General features: G+C 35.0%; 1 protein-coding gene across 5 annotated transcripts in view; it reads right to left on the reverse strand.

Moving 5' to 3' along the window:
• Positions 1-1,404: 1,404 nt before the first annotated feature.
• Positions 1,405-17,848, reverse strand: part of ANKRD17 (ankyrin repeat domain 17) — a 124,991-nt gene continuing 108,547 nt past the window's right edge. For all 5 annotated transcript variants that reach the window (XM_026717297.2, XM_026717296.2, XM_026717298.2 and 2 more), the window contains 10 exons: positions 17,203-17,377; positions 15,564-16,008; positions 14,025-14,180; positions 12,133-12,282; positions 9,961-11,639; positions 5,491-5,688; positions 4,795-5,046; positions 3,308-3,483; positions 2,663-2,827; positions 1,405-1,987 (listed from right to left, as the gene is read on the reverse strand). In XM_026717297.2, coding sequence (XP_026573082.2) covers positions 1,928-1,987; positions 2,663-2,827; positions 3,308-3,483; positions 4,795-5,046; positions 5,491-5,688; positions 9,961-11,639; positions 12,133-12,282; positions 14,025-14,180; positions 15,564-16,008; positions 17,203-17,377 — 3,456 coding nt within the window. In that variant the 3' untranslated portion in view covers positions 1,405-1,927. The remainder of the gene's footprint in view (positions 1,988-2,662; positions 2,828-3,307; positions 3,484-4,794; positions 5,047-5,490; positions 5,689-9,960; positions 11,640-12,132; positions 12,283-14,024; positions 14,181-15,563; positions 16,009-17,202; positions 17,378-17,848) is intronic.

Below are 17,848 nucleotides of genomic sequence, written 5' to 3' on the forward strand. Positions count from 1 at the left end.
GAAACTTAGCTGAACCTGACAATATATTTTATTGTAATAAATACTAAGCAGCAACTACTCTGCTGAAGGATTATTTAAAGAAGCAAAAAATAATCCTAATTAGCTGTAGTAAGCATAAACTAAAGATAGTTGCAAATATTATATAAAAGTTAAATAGCATTATTCCCCCACCCATTAAAGTGCTGAAAATTAGGTTGGTATGTTTTTCTCCTTTCCATCAACAGCTATTTGGTTAGACATTCTTTTTGCTACAACCAATTCTAAATATTTCATTACATATAATAAAAGATAATGGAAAGGTTATTTTAAGAGCACCAATAGAGGGCATTACACAGACAAACTTATTTATTCATGAGTCTTTCAACATTTTTAAATGTGCATTAACAAGGCTGCAGGATTCTTTGGGAAAGTGATTTTTCTTGCTGGCTTTATACCTGAAACAGCATTTTAGAATTTATTAAAAACAACTGGTCTAAGTAATCTTAATTTCACTTGTGTAACTCTTGTGTTGAACCACTAACACTATTATTTCTGTAGGAGTAAGCCCCACTAAATTGAATGGCACTTACTTCTGAAATGATACGTAGAAACTTGCATATGAGAAACAACTGCTACTGAAACACAGTTCATTTCTTTCAACTAGCAAAGAATAGAGACAGGCCTCTTTGTATTCTCACATGCAATACTTGCTATGAGGAGGATAGTTTATAAAATTTAAATATACATATCACATATTCAGAAACATACCAGTTATTTAGATTTTAGAAGTACTTGGGACAGATGGTAACAATTATAATTAATTGTCACCATTTGTCACAGGTACTTATAAAATCTTCTAGACTGGAATAGATTATTTGCCAATTAGTATTGTTTCCTTTTAGGCAGTGGAAGTAATCCAGAGTCACATTACATTAAGATATGGCCTCTTAATTTCAGAATAGATTATTGAATGGCATGATAATTCAGTGTCTTCTAAATTCAAGCCATTTCTATAGCAGAAAACAATGGCCAATTCATTCCGACTGATTTTTTAAAAAATCCCTTGCCAGTAACTAATAGACAATATAAAACTAAGGAGTATTTTCAAACTAGTTGCAGACAGTAATTTTATTAACCCATCTTTGTAATAATCTGGTTAGACTATATCTTAACATAGAAATGCGTTAATATTGAAGGGGGGAGCTTTGGAAGTGCTTTAACATAATGATTAAGGATCTGTGTGTATTTTTGTATTCAACATTTATAGAGTAGTTGGGGAAGAATTTTGCATAAATGTCCTATTCAATTTATAAAATTAAATTTATAATGAATAAATATCAAATCTCACTGTATAAACATAAGGTTATGGAAAAAACTCAAATAATGCCCATTTTATGAATATTTAAAATTAAACAACTAGAAAAGTAATCTTTATTAATATTTTAATGTATGAAGAAAACATCCAGACTGCTGTATATGAAGATACATCTGTCACATTAAAGTTGAGCCTCTATACTGACATACCGGAAAGATTTGCCTTTTGCTATCCATTTCTGTTATGTAAACAATTGTACATTTATCTGCCATTCTAAAACATCAGGATCAAGTTTACATAATTTTGCTAAATTTCTGTGTATGCCCAAAAGCAGTTTACAGTACTAAAAATCAACCAACCAAAGAACAGCCTCAACATAAAGTTATGTCCAAAATTAAAATCAAGAGTGAAAGAAAATGAAACTAAGAGGCTAAGATGAATCACATCTGGAAGGCAATGGGCAGTCATAATGTTCACAGAGAAGTGTCAGTATGTTCTTCTGAAAAGCCTACACGCTTCAGTCCAATACAACCAAAAAATAATTTGAAAGCTGAGGAGAACTGTTTTTGCCATCTGTAGTCTCCTCAAAGCCAAAACAAAAAAAGTCTTCAAGCTATTGAAGGTGATCTGCATTTAACCAAGCTGGTTCATATGCACACTGCTTATATGTGGTGCCCATGTTCCTGTCCAAACCTGGGGAGGAGAATAGACATTTTAAACTTCAAAGCTTTCATTATCAAATAAATAAACAAATAGAATTGTAATTAATTTCCACTTAACATATGTAAATTATTATCTCAATTTGTTACTCTTTATGTTCTTAGCTCTTTTGATCCATTTGGAAATTGATGTGCATGCTACTTGTATATCATGTAAAATATTACAACCACTTTTATCTATTCAACCCATTATTCATTATCAATAAGAAATTAACATTTGGGCTAAAGCTGCTACTTTTAAAAGTCTCCAAAATCAAGAAATATTGAATATTAAGAATAAAAATACAGGGTTTTTATGCCCTCAGGGTATCCTATTCCCTCCTCACCCAAATATCCATTCTTCTATGATCTTTTTACCCACTTGCACAAAATGGCCTGGTGAAACTCTGCATTATTAGCTCAAACTAAATTGCCTCAATTTTTAGATTGTTGGTACAAATCATATAAATATTGTTTAGGCAATATATATACCACATACCAATGTCTTCCATAATCTGTCACTGGAATACTATTAACTCTAGGAATTAGGAAAATTAGAAGTAATGCTGAGACACATTACAGACAAAGACTAATAAAGCTTCTCTTTTTTCCAGTACTGAAAGGGGACACTTGTCCATAAATACTAATCTGAAATATCCTTGATACTTACTGTCTGGGGGCCATTAGTCTCTGCAGAATTTGAAACCATCTTTATCAACGAATTCCAAGTTGGGTCACCAGCATGAGGCCCATTAAATATGGGCCCACCAGTACCATCAGCTATGGGTGCAACAGGAGGAATCATTGCATTCCCATACACCGAAAAGGGCATGCCCTGTCAAGAACAGAATTGTGAATTATTTAATCATCTCTTCACATAGCAAAAAAACCCAAAACCCTATTGTATTCCTGGTTTTAGATACATGCATATTTCAGGAGCGTTTTGTATTATAAATTGTCTGCAATCTAATGATCTTAATTTATTACATGTGCTAAAAACATGAGAATTCCTAAATTAATGTCTCCTGATTTTGCAATTGGGGCAGTATATAAAAATTAAAAGTACATATATCATACGTGAGAATGTTTTATAAAATTACTTCTTGATACATGTAAGAAATATTCAAATATTAACAAAGTAATTGGTATATACTCATTTCTTAGCTATTTAGGATTTCTCTAGACACAATAGGAAACTCAAAGACATACCAATTGTCATAGCAAAACCAACTGAAACTTAACATTTGTTAATGTTTAAACAAGAAAAACCATTTAAACAACAAAAACCTGGCCAATTATCTAAATATTAGGTTACCCCAACTTTAGGGAAGTCCATGTATCCTGCAGGAACGTGCTGATGGAATGTACCAGAAGGTGTTACAATTCCTGTGCTGTCTCTCTCCATTGACTGATGTGAGAATACTCCTGGATCAGACATTGGCCGGTGAATCATATGGTTTCCCATTCCACTGTGACACCAATCTACTTTATCTAGGAAGAAAAAAAGAGTATAACTATTAATATATTCTTATTTATGTTATCACTGAATTTCTACTATAATCTATATTGTGATCTAAAAACTAAAGAAAAAGTCACTCTGCTCATTTAGCCTCAAATAATATGTCACAATAAGATTTAAAAATTAACTTTTTAAAGTAGGACATGATTAAACCACTGTGAGAGGAGACCACTGTCAACTATAGCTATCTTCTCCATCTCAGATACATCAACAACAACCAAGTTTCCTACACCTGACTCTATCCCTCTGGGCCCCTCACCTGTGGTGATCCTAGAAAAAGAGGTACAGGGTCTATTTCGCAGACAAAAGTCAGGAAAAGCACCAGGCCCAGACAAGGTAACTCCTTGCTTGAAAGTCTGTGTAATCAACTGGCCCCATCTTCATCTGTATCAAAATCTCCATTCAATTAGCACTGGAGCCTCCATACCGCCCCCCTGTATGTTCTCTCCATTCCTCTTTTATCTGTATACTAATAGCTGAATCTCAAAGGATCCCTCGGTTAAATTACTGAAGTTTGCCATTGGTCTCATTCGAGATAATAATGAGTCTGCATGCAGATGGGAGGTAGAACAATTGGCCCTGTGGTACAGCTGGAACAATCTGAAGCTGAACAGTCTTAAAACTATAGAGACTATAGGCACAACAAAGAATGATCTTTCTGCTTCAACTGAGTCTGTCATTTGTACCTCTGTAACTGTCTAGTTTGGCACAGCCACCAAACAGGACAGGTAGTGACTTCAATGGATAGTTAGGACTGCAGAAAAAACAATTGCAATTTGCCTGTCTTCCACTGAGAACCTGTATATTGTGTGAACTAGAAAGAGGGCAAGAAAAAATCTACAGACCACTCACATCCTGGACATAAACTGTTTCAACTTCACTATATTGCATGCCAAAATAGCTAGACAGGAAGATAGTTCCCCTCCTCCCCCACGCCATCATTCTGCTAAACACCTAACTCCACTCTTATGCCTAAAGATATTAGTAGATATAAGTAGTAGGCTATATTGTTGTTATCCTTGTCATCTCATCTTTCCATCCTTCTCATCTTTCCTACTATCTTCTCCTTTTGATATCTGATGATTTATCACTTACCTTAAGCAATAAAGAATTCTATTCTAGTAAATCTGTAATGGCATTAATTAGCTATTTAATATGGAAATACCAAAAATCAACACAAGCATTTCTGAGAGAAGCATGTATTTTTAACATTTAAATTATTTATTTTCTAGATTTTGTTTTGATAATACATTATTGTAAGATGAGCAGAAGACAATACATACCACCTTGATTTCCTCCTAGTCCTTCAAAAGACCATATACCACTATGACCAACTGGAGCAGCTAAGTTACTCCCTATAACAGCAGGTGTAGATGTTCCTGTTTGCCTGATACGTGCAGAACGCTCAGTTCCAATTGGAACAGGAACCTTCCTATCTTGAGATATATTGCTGGACTTTTCTGACCCAATGGAAACAGCTGAAGGGGTTGGAGATGGTGCTCTCACTCCAGCAGTCATTGGTTGAGGAGATGGCTCTAAAAGCAAATAAGTATGAAGAGAGAATTTGCTGTGAATATTTCAAAAAACAACCTATCTTCCCAATACTTGATTTTATCCTAGACTCAATAAAATGAGTAACATGAATTAAACATTAAGTAGTAACAGTTGCAAACAGATGAATCATGATACCTGAGACTTGATATAACAATAACAGCTTGTAATTTTTATGACATGCTCTCTAGGGCAAATATACATAGAAGTAATCACTGGAGAGACTTGTCACAGTACCTTTTTGCAAACAGTACAATCATGATTCTAGAATTCAGCTTACCTGAATAAAACTGTAAAAATATTTCTTGGGTTATTAAAACTTAACTGCAGTTATTATCAATTAACTTTATTCTACGCCTAAGATAAGAAATCTGCTAGGAACCTTAACATATTTGATTATGCTATTAAAGAATGAAACAAACCCTCACCGTTTGATGCAGAGGAACATGAAGGCAGTAAGTTGAGTGGGGAAAAATGCTGTCTATTAAAATTAGCAGCTGTTGGTGCTCCACCCAATGCAGTTCCTGAAGCATATACTTGGCCACTTGAAAGATTTGAGGCAAAGTTACCCAAATGTGCAGAAGAAGGTGTAATAGAACCATAAGGTGAATCCAGACCAACAATACCTGTAAAATTATGTGTAAACCATCACTTTCCAACAGGAACAATGTGCATAAATGCTGGTATTGGCATAACGCATAATTTGCTTATTCAATAATGTTAGTAGTACTAATATATTTCTGTATGAATTTTTTACTTTGAATTTTATATATACCAATAAATCAGTTTAACCACTTATAGTCATCAAGCGGATGATCACATGATCTACTCGACTTGCATATCAAAATGTCAGTAATCAACAACCAACCAGATTTCACTTTCTAAAACTTCTAAGCAAATATATCTTTGCCTTGCAAACTGATGAATCATAGAACAAAACAGTGTTAATTTTAGTTGTTAAATTGAGGCTAGGAATGGGAAAAAAAATTTGCCAGGGAATATTTGCTAGTTTAGATAGAATATTAGCATTTGCAAAAACCTGAATTTTTTCAAATTTCTCAAAACATTACTGGAATGAATTTTATTATGTTTATGTTCTGGATGACACCTGATTATATTGTGGAATATTTAGCATTGTTGGGGGGGTGTTTGCCGCTACTGCTGCCAAACAAATTTAGTTGCATTTTTTACGTCCATGCCCTTTTTGTTTTATTGTATACAAGAATATGTTAAATTGTACATCAAAAACAAGGCTTCTGCTCTATGGATATTAACTCTACAAATTAGTCCAGACAAGAAGCACAAGGAACATCAGCACTATCTTTATTATAAGGTTACCTTACAAAGAAACTTGCAAGGCTGACTAAAAGTATTACTCATATGAAGAACAGTTGCAGGAACTGGGCTTGGCTAGTCTGGTGAAGAGAAGGACCAGGGGAGACATGATAGCAGTCTTCCAATATCTGAGGGGCTGCTACAGAGAAGACGGTTTCAAGCTATTTTCTAAAGCACCTGAAGGCCAGACAGGAATAATGGATGGAAACTGAACAAGGAGAGGTTTAACCTGGAAATAAGGAGAAACTTTCTGACAGTGAGAACAATCAACCCACCTTGCCCTCGGAAGTTGTGGGAGCACCATCACTTGAGACTTTCAAGAAGAGATTGGACTGCCATTTGTGAGAAATGGTGTAGGGTCTCCTGCTTGAGCAGGGGGTTGGACTAGATGACCTACAAGATTCCTTCCAACTCTGATTATCTGTTATCTGTTACTCCCTTCCTCTCTAGGAAGGGTCATTTCTGAAACACTTTCTATGCTTTTCCCCATTTGTGAACTGGGCTGCACAAGACCATTGTTGGGATGTGACTCTTTTTCTGGTCTTCCAAGGTCATTCCTACATACCATAACAATGGAATAAGGAATTGTGGATGCAATATATTTGTGTCAATTTCAATTTATGAAATGAATAATTAAGTTCCATCATGATCTCAAAATTTCCATCCCATCAACCTCACTTTGTTCAAACTATGGAACAAAGTTCCCTTTTTGATAGAGCTCTTTAGCAAATGGGTGACTATATGAATTTCTCTCTCTCTCTCTCTCTCTCTCTCTCTCTCTCTCTCTCCCTCCCTCCCTCCTCTCTCTCTCTCTCTCTCTCTCTCTCTCTCACACACACACACACACACACAGAGTAATGGTAAAAATTACACAATAGACAATCTATATGCTTCCAACTTCCATAGAGATCAGACCATTACATCCATCATATATCTTCTGACCCATTATATAGAGATACTCACCTAATAGAATTAAACCAGACATCAGGAAACAGAATTACCCTCCTCTTAAGATCAACAGACTAAATAATACAGCCAGATTAATTCTGAGAGTAGATCATCAAGCAGACTACCAAGACAGAACAACAGTTAGAGCTCACAGCTGGAGCTCAATTTAAATGTGTTGCTTAATAAAATATAATATGCAACAGCACTGCACCTTCTCAGGCACCGTCAGCTTTGCGAGGTAATCCAGACAAGAAGCATACTCAAAAGTACTAGCTCTAGCTTTTCAGTAATGTAAGACTATATTAACAGAGTCTTGCAAATCTGAAAGTACATCTTTCTCCTGTTGCCTTTATAGTCCAAGAAATTAAAGAGGGTCCCTTCTAAGGTATTTGTCACCACCCCCCATTTGTTTTAATAGTTCAGTTGACACTTTTCTTAATATTGTTTAGTCTATGGAAGCTCTTCCTCTGGTTTCCTAAAGTCATTCCAATTTGCTATTGCAGGCACCGTTGCATATCCATCTCAAATACAATCACTTAAACTGAAAAGAAACCGAAGCAGATTTTCATAATCAACAAGAAAGAACAGGACAATGGTGCAATATGGGAACTAGATTCTACCACAAACTCAGGTTTCTGATTTTCTCCTAAAATTATACCAATACATCACAAATCCAAGACTACACACACAAGATTAGAAGCACCTAATTTAAAAAAAAAACCTTTAAGGATAATACCCAACAGTAGATGAATCATAAACCTTTAGCTTCTAGTTTTGTTAACCACAGATTGAGTTATAAAATTCAGTATCATTCATATAATGATGTCTATTCCTGTTATAGAAGATGATCTTACTCAGCAGCCTCATATAGATATTAAACAGAACGAATGGCAATCCATCAACCAGGCACTTCAAAGCTTGACCTCTTCTCCACTGACACGGGGAAAGGAGAACTACTGCAGCACTGTGTTTATTATTTTCAACCCTCCGTGGTTTGAAAATGGTTTTCTGGTTAACTCCGGTTGAGAAAGTTAAAAATGACAGTATCAAAGGCTGCTGAGAAATCAAAGAGAACCAGAATGTATTCACTGCTCCCATACTGGCTCTGCCACAGTGCAATCAATGTCATCTCTGTACAACACCCTGGCCTGAAACTAATTTAAATGGGTCCAGATCATCTGCTTCTTCTGAGATCAGCTATACCACCTTCTCAATCATTTTTCTTAAAAAGAGAAAGTCAGAGACTTAGGTGTAAATTGCCCAGAATAGTTGGGATTGGCAATGGCTTCTTGAGGTGAGGTACATTATTGCCCCCTTTAAGACAAATGGAACCATCTCCTCCCTCAAAGATGATTTCACTGCCAACCAAGATGGATACAGAACAAACAAACTTGTAGCTAGGTTAACAATCCCATTGATCCTGTTAACTTCCTTAATAGTCAGGGGACTGAACCTTTTCCAGTTAGTAGGACAAGACAAGACTCTACCTCAATCAACTTAACTGCACATGCACAGTCCAATCTAATTCAGTATGTAACCATGTGATTTTATTTATCAGCTATCTAGTACATTCCTAAAGTAGACTTGTAGATGTTCACAGGGGCCTTTCCTCCCCAGCAATGGTCACTTTAAACCAAGCTACTAGCCAGTTATCTGGAGATGCAACAAGAGTGGAAAGAGTGTAATAAGAGTAGTTTTTCTACCCAACTTATCATCACCATAATGTAATCTTTAATGTTAGCTGTCAAATGGAAGTAGTCAAAAATGCTCTTCACCTTTTTTCAAATGTCTGTTAGTTTATTTCCCAGAACTCCTTGGAAAACCAGAGTGACCCAAGATCAATAAATAGGAAAACCCAACAAAAAAAAATCAATCACATATAAGCTCCCTAACTGGTAGAGCTAAGGTCTCAGTCAAATGACCCACCAAATCCCCAGGAAAAACCTTAAGTTCTCTCTGAATCCATCAGGACCATTAGTTCCCTGGGATGGATTAATCTATTGGTTGAGATCAATCTATATTATCCATAGTGCTTTGCCAATATCACTAAGTGTTTTTTTCAAATTCCCTGTACAGCTGTGAGATCTCACAATGTTTCAAACTGCATTTTTCATAAATCTGATTATAAATACTATGTCTTACTTTTTACTGATTTTCCCTGTATCTATTTTGAAGTAACAGCACAATGCTTATTTACAAGTCGAAATGTATTAAATAAATAAGCCTTTAGCTAAAGAGTTTTACAATATTCTTCATGTATTTTGGATGTTAAAAACAGCATGACTATTAGGTGAAATCTTTCAAGGGAAGTAAACATATTCAAAAAATATAATTTAGTGATAAATAATAATTCACTTTTTTAAGATTAGCAGATTATAATAAATCTGAGTGAACAGATAAAACCCTTTTGCAGATATATTCATGCTTCATTTTATAGCTAAATCTTTTAGAAAACGAACTTGCTTATTTGCATGCATAGCTAGAATTTGATCCCATTATTCAACAGATAGATAAGATTTTACACCAATCAGACTGCAGTCTTTGACATCCAATCATAAGACACTAAAGAGATACTGGGGATATGAAACAAGGAAAAAGGTGAACCTTATACTTACCTGAGGGATTTGGAGCTGGTCTCTGCAGTGGAGGTCTAAACCCTGGGGCTTTGGAAGTATCTAATTGATGTAATGGATCTGAATTTGACAGAAATGAAGACTTTCCAGACAATATGGATTCCGGCGTTGTCTGAGATGACAAGACAGAACCACCCCAGAATGCATGAGCTGAGGGAGGGTTATTCTCAAATAGTGTGTTAAATGGTCCAAATGGTAAAGCAGCATTGAAATTGGTGGCCATGGATTTATTTGTGGGATGGACTGAATTTTGAGAAACACTCTGAGTAGTTAAAGTGGAAGGAACTTGCACTGAAGAAGGAACACTGTGGGGTCTTTTTATGTGTGTGATATTAAGGACTGGAACTGTAGAATTCTGAAGAGGAGTTGAATTCTTGTGCACAGGATTGGTTCCATGGGAAGATAGCCTGACAGAGGCATTTTCTATTTTAGCTGGAGCAGAAGACTGAATAGATCCTACTGATGCCTGAGACAAAAGGTAGTTTGCTGGAGAGTTCACTGAAGCATTAGCAGGAGTAACTATTGGGGCAGAAGAACTCATGGTTGTTAAATTTGGAGGTACAACCATACGAGGATCTTGTATTGGAACCTGAGGCTGTAGAGGTGGTCTTGCTTCTTGAGAAAGAGGCCCAAGAGACTGTGGTTGTCCCAGATGTTCTGAAGGAATGCCAACAGAACTATTTGACTGCCTGTTATTGGCCAAATTTACCATTTCCACAACTGGTGAACTACCCACTTCCTGGTCAGAAGATAACACCCTTTTGCTTGGAGAATTTCTTGTACATTCCGAAGGACTATTTCTAGATATCTTTGCTGACTGGGCCGGTGGTGAAGGGGAGGAAGTGGATAAAATTGGGTATTGCTCTTTGGCTGTAGGAAAAGGATATATGGCATTTGTTGTTGTTGTGCTGTTGTTGCTTGCTGTGGTTGAAATTGTTGTGGTAGTGCTGGATGTTTTCACCACAGTGACGAATAGTTGTTTTCTCACTGAGGGAGAACTGGGACTGCCATTTGCAGAAGAAACAGGCACAGTAGACACCACCGAACTTGTGGTAGCTGTAGAAGTAGAAGTCAAGGAACCCACAGAATTCACTTGACAACCACTGCTGTTTTGATTGTTATGGCGAGGCACGGTGTGAGACTTAGGTGAGTTAGTTGCTCTTGCAGGGCTCAGAGGTCTAACAGGGAAAGGACCCCAAGTGGATTGAGCTGGTGGGAATGTTCCTCCGAAATGGGTCATGGGCAACCTTGGCGGACGAATCTGTTGGAAAGTCTGAGCAGCAAGCAATGCATGTGCAAATTGGGGAGGAGGATAGGCTAATGGTAGAGAAACTGGAAATCCAGGTCTAACATTGTTCATGGGATTCTTCAGTGTTTTATGGGTACATGCTGATGACATTGCAGGCACAGAGGCTGTTGTAGCAATCTGAGATGATGATGATGGTGGTGATGATGATGATACTGCTACAGTGGTGACTTTGTTCCCAGCTACAGAACCGTGAACTGTTGTAGTGGTTGAATGTGATAATGTTCCTGTTTTGGGATAGGCTGCAGAATTTTTCAAACGATTCTTTGGAATGAGCTCATCAATTTCTTTATCTGGATCTTTAATCAGAGCATTTATAAGTTGTGTTGCTTGTCGTGTTGATTCTGTGCCTCCCCTATAACAGATGCATGAGGACACTTTTTTTAAAAAAACCCAGATATTTAAGAAAAAGAAATTTAATTACTTTATGGCAACATTTATGTTATGATTCCAATAGTGAATTCAAATGTTTGAATGCAAACATTAAAAAACATCAGTTAGATATAAAATTATGCTTAGATATATTCTAGGTACAGTGAAGTACAATACAGAAAAAGGTGCTTAATCTCAGAAAAACACAGGGAAAAATGAAAAGTTAAATTTAAGAAAAAAATGAAATGGAGAAATGAAATGTGCTCCCTGAATCTCTCACATCTTATAGGAAAGCACAGTTATCTCTCAAATTAGAATTCTTGACAAGTGGTTTCCAATAAGAAGGTAAGGTAAAGTAAGATTTTTTGACTAAAATCTGTCCCTTAACAAGGGCTCACCTAAGGCATTTAGCAACTAAGTACAGAAGTAAGATCAACTAAATTATTAGAAATGAAATAAGTAGTGCCTTGGATTACCTTATTGTTATGATTCTGTCTCCTGTTTTATCTTTCTGTTTATCAATATCTATGTGTGCTCCTGTAAATTCTCTAATAGCATTGATGTTACAACCACCTCTCCCAATTACTCTGGAAATAACAGTTGATGGAACAGAAACCTTCTTTGATCTAAAAACAAATGAACAAGAAGGTTAATTACAACAGCAAACTTAGAATACAATAAAGCAGGATTGTTTTGATTTTCCAAAAACTGTACAGCCTGATACATTGGCCATAGTATAAAATTACTGATATTTTAATTCAAAGATGATTATTTAGAAAGTTGGAAAGGCATTTTTACAATAAAGAATTTCTGGTCAGCTCCTAAATGCAAAGATATACCATACAATAGTGAAAATGTGTTTCAAGAGAAATTACTTGAATAGCCATTCACTATTTCCTTACTGAGTCAGCAACATTGTGCTGAATGGCTCCAAAGTTGCTTTTTTCAAAAGGCAACTGGATTTTCTTGTTTTTCTTTGAAGATGTTTTGCTTCTCCAACTCTGACTGAATGGGAAGGATTTATATTCCTTGATGAGAGATTTGCATTATTTTAGATAGTCACTGAGGCCACCTGAAGGTTTATCTGTGTCATCGGGGTCACCTGAGTAGCTACAAATGTCTGCAAGGAATATAAATCCTTCCATTCCCCATCATTCAGTCAAGGCTGAAGAAGCTTCTTGGATGAGAATCAAAATGTCTTCAGAGAAAAATAAGAAAGTCCAGTGGCTTCTTGAAAAAGCACCTTTGGGATAACTATGTTCTGGATGACTGAGAACCTCCATAAACATTGTGCTGAATGCAGAAAAGGAATAAGGAACAGCCCAAAAATTAAAGGGACAATGTAAGAAAAGAATACTGAAACAGAGCAAAAAGTATTTTATTTAACCCACTTTGCACTCAAGTCATTTTATGTTTCTCCTAAATCCCATTGTTTTCATAAAACAATGTGAGCAAAATCATGCTCTTATGTGAAATTATTTTGCTGGTTTCAACAATCTTTTTCGTAATAGTTCACACATAACTCACCATTACATCATCTACCAACATTAGAATGTTACAAATTGTCTTAACCATTTCCTCAGTTTTCTTAAATATTCTATCAAGGTACTGTACACAGATTCATCTGTTTGCTCTAGCTTTTACCATGGAAAGTGTGGAAATGTTTAGTCCAATTTCCAAGTCAAAGTTACTTTGGTCTTTGATATATTAATTTTCAATTCTATGGTCTTCATTGTATGACATAACCTAGCATTCATTGCAAATCATTTAGGTCTTAAGCTAAGGTTAAATTTATTAGATTTAATCATATTCATGGCATATACAGCACATTCTGCACAGTTTGGGACATTTTACCAAATGTTGCAAGTGTAACCAAAGACTGATTTTATTCTAGGTACTGTCAGGTTATTCTATGCAAGTTAGGCTCTTTCATTAAGGAACAACCCTGCAAGCCAATATGTTACCAGCATCTCACCAACAAGGAAGTATATGCAGGGTATGACACATATTCAGGAAGTCTTTATTGCATATTGATAAAATCTATATGGCATTTTTCATCATTAAAATAAAACATAAGTGTTAGCAAACTTCAAATTAAATGAAGTAATAAATTATTTTATTATATTTTTAGGTATGAAAGTAATCTAGTTTGACAGAAAAAATGTCATTACAGAAAATAAATTTTGTTTTCAGATTGTGAATATATTTTACAGCAATCCTTATGAGAAACTGTTAAAATTAGGTATAAGGAATGCATCTACTATATATTCCCTAATGTGGCTGGTAGGATGAAGCAAGGTTAAAATACATTTTCCAAAGTGGACAGGAAGAAAAATAGAAATTTGCTGTAATATAAAATTTAGCTTGCCTTCTTATTACTTCTTTCCATCCTTCTTCTCTCTTCTGACCACGTTTAGGACTAGCTAAGCTGATTTTTCCATTAGGAGAAGAGAGAGGTGATGGACAAGATTTTGTGCAAGTAGATAAGGAATTAGCAGGTGCTTCACCAATAATCTCTGATAATCTTTCAAGTAAAATGGGAAAAAGACAGAAGAGAGAGAGAGAGAAAATATTTCTGTGTTAATTGCTATCACACAAATATTAAAGACAAATAATAAAAGAGAATAAAATATTCTACTGATATCCAGAGGTCTGCTTTAATTATGTTGGCATCCAAACCCTTTAAATCTATGACATATTAAAATGACTGATTTTCAGTTACAAAGCACATATTTATTTAACAGCAATTAAAACATTTGATACTTAATCAAATGTTTCTATATCTCAGATATATAGAAAAATACAACAAATGAATATTACAGCTATGGTAAAGCAGAAAACTTTTAATTTTTCTGTTTAATGCTTCTTATAAATTGAAATATGCCCTGCATTCAAACAAATCAAATAATTTCCATTTAATGAGATGCACAACTTATATACCACTAAACCTCTCATCCCACAATCAAAATCAATGGGAAAGGCAGCAGGAAGTCGGAAGTTACTACTCCTCCCACTGTGTATTTGTCTACCTATGGTTGTATCTATTTTGATAAACAAATGCCATACTTATTATCAAAGTTCAATGGCCACTATAAATATTTTTATGTCATATTCTCTTATTAGATGATCATGGAGTAAAAATATAGTCTAAATAATATTCATTCTGATCACATCACATCAAATTATACTACTTTTCTCTCAAAGATAGACCAACAGGTCACCTTGTCTACTCTACCTTTAGAATTAAGATAGTGTTTGTTAGAAAATATGCTCCTTCAAGACAGAAGGTTCCTTCTCAGAAATCCTGAAATGGAGAAATACATGAAATAAAAGCTAGAATCCAAACACTGCTTTAACCTACTTGTAACATGACCTCTGATTATGAGGATAATTTTTGTTTCTATGTGGACAAAGGAAGCCCATAGGGCTGTTCTAGACTAGAACAATGAACACTTTGTAATGTTTTTTATATCTTTAATTATGTTTATTCATAATTAACTGATCATTTAAGGAAGATGGGTTCACACACAGTCTCGCTAATCAGTTTTAATTATAACTATTCCTTCGTTAGTGAATACACTAAGACTAGGTCTTTGTGAGCTTTTTGAACCTTTCTTGCAGATTTCCTATAGTTTGTCTGATACTTCAATGAAGGTTGAAATGTCATCTGGCCCTTATTTGTCAAGTTGAAAACCAATTTCTTTCTAGGATTCTGAAATGCACTTATACTATCTTTAAATAGTTTATTTGGTAGAAAGGCAACAGAAATATTTTAATAAACACTGCATGTTATCAATCAATAAAGAAACAAAAGGGAAAGAAAATACAAGCCAACAAAAATTCAGAGATGTTACAGCATGATTAAGATTTATCAATCATTTTGGCAAGAAAACCCACAGAACCTTACTTGAGTGGAGATTTGCTAGACATTGGTTTTCGCTCTTCTTTTGGGAATGTAACAAGCACTGCTGGCTGCTTCTTGCTGTTCTGATCATTACTGTCTGCTGTGGATGAATTGCTATCACTTTTGTGGCTGTTATTACTATTGCTGCTTTCATCACTACAGCTGGAAATCCTCATGTTGTCACTGTCACCACTTTCACTTGTACTGCTGCTTTTCGATTCACCATTTATTTTCTCTGGTTGAGAGTAGGAGATTGGAAGCTGATCATCAAACATTATTTGAACTGTATCTTGGTTGATTTTATTTTTCCTGCTTTTTCTCTTAGAATTGCTTGTAGTAACATTATTTCTTTTTCCATGGGAACCTGCCAAAGTTGTCCATGTTGCAGATATACCTATAGTAGTGGTTGTGGTAGCACTCGGGGGTTCTATTGGGACTCCTGGCTCTTCTAATTGAGAAACAAAAGAACATGATTGAAGCCCAAGCATTCCTGAAGTATTTATCATTGAATTGATCCACATATTTCTATGCAAATGATTTATGGAGATCTTAGATCCTGTTACAGTACCTTATTACCTAATACCTATTTATTAACAAACAGGTTGATGTGTGGACATATAAATGTAACAATTGTACTTCTAAAAGCTGAGGATTTGAACGCAAACCTAATTTACAGATTATAGAGGAAACAATTGAATTTAGAGAACTGGTGAACAAATTTCTTTTATGGTATTCTACAAAAAGTCCTATTTAACAAACAAAATCTCTTTAAAAATTGCATGAGAATTTTAAAAATGCTCTTAATTAATCACTCAGGTTTTTTATTAAGTTAATCTCAAGAACAATTCCAAAAAGCCGTTTTCTTCATTTTGAACATCAGTTCTTTGCAAAAATCACTTTAATATTTTCAGTGATTGAAATGGAAATGCATGTAACAGATTTATGATTTATAAACACAAACTTAAAAGTCACGGGGTAAAAATATATATTTCCATCAAATCTCTATAAATTTATAGTATGGAGTTTGCTTTAATTGAATAGTTTTATTATTTAATAATATTGATTTAATTTAATGGAGCTCATAGGATTTAATTATGATTTTAAATAAGCAATTTGTTACTGAACTGATGCTTAAGAGTAGATGTCAAATATTTTGAAAGGAATAAAGGACTTCGAGTCAAAAGGCATGGTAACTCTAATGCTACAGTAGAGACCACTAAATTCTGTTCTTCATTCTCTAAAGCAAGGGTCTTCAAACTTGGCAAGTTTAAGACTTGTGGACTTCAACTCCCAGAATTCCTGAGCTAACATGACTGGGGGAAGAATGCTGGGAGTTGAAGTCCACAAGTCTTAAAGCTGTCAAGTTTGAAGGTCCCTCCTCTAAAGCTTTTGTGCCTATAGTGCCTATAAGCACCGTAGCCTGCGAAGACTCCTGCAGATGGCATCCACTGGGCTATGGCAAAGGTAATGAGATATTAACAAATCTCATGAAATTATTCAATTGCAAGATTTGGGGAAGGAAAAGTTAAAAAAAAACAACCCTGTGAAATCTGATTATTTCCTGGCTGTTTCAAGCTAACTTTATGTGGCATCTATACCAGGCAACTCCAATAATAGTCATGAGTAGTGCTGTAATATATACCTTCAGCTTTTAGGTTTTTTTCCTTTTCTTGAGCAGCTTGTAATTCAAAATTTTCTTTGTTTTTTGCCTCAATTTCTTCTAGCTTTCTCCTCTGCTCCTCTTTCTTCTTTCTTCTTTTTTCTTTTCTTTTCTCTCTTTTAGCAGCTAGTGCTAGCCGTCTACTTTCTTCCCTTAACTACAAATTAGATTAAAAACGTGATCAGAAGAACTGTCAAAAAAGAAACTGCTATCTTGAACAGATAATACCAATTCAGAGCTAGAAATAGATATAGTAAGAAACATACACATGTATATCCATTTCAATAGCTTTCAATTATTATCAATATAGATTAATTATGTAGTCCCTTATATTCAAATTAGATATGTGTATGCCGATAAATAACCTGAAAAAATAAGAGTTTCTCTAAAGCTGATTAATTTATGATACAGGTTGAATCATTTATTTAATTGGGTCCTCTAGTTTTGGGGTTTGTGTGGAGAATAGATCACAGTTTAGATCATATCTGTGCAGAAATATTGAAAATTCAAAGGGCTCCACAAACTTTTAACAGCAATGCTCAGTCAGAAAGCTGTGAACAAAGTGTTTATTTATATGTAAAATTTATTTGTTATGTAAAATTAATTTTAACAATCCCAAGATAGGATG

Source organism: Pseudonaja textilis, chromosome Z (genome assembly GCF_049901715.1).
Source record: "Pseudonaja textilis isolate UNSWEBS1 chromosome Z, rPseTex1.2, whole genome shotgun sequence".
NCBI lineage: Eukaryota > Metazoa > Chordata > Lepidosauria > Squamata > Elapidae > Pseudonaja > Pseudonaja textilis.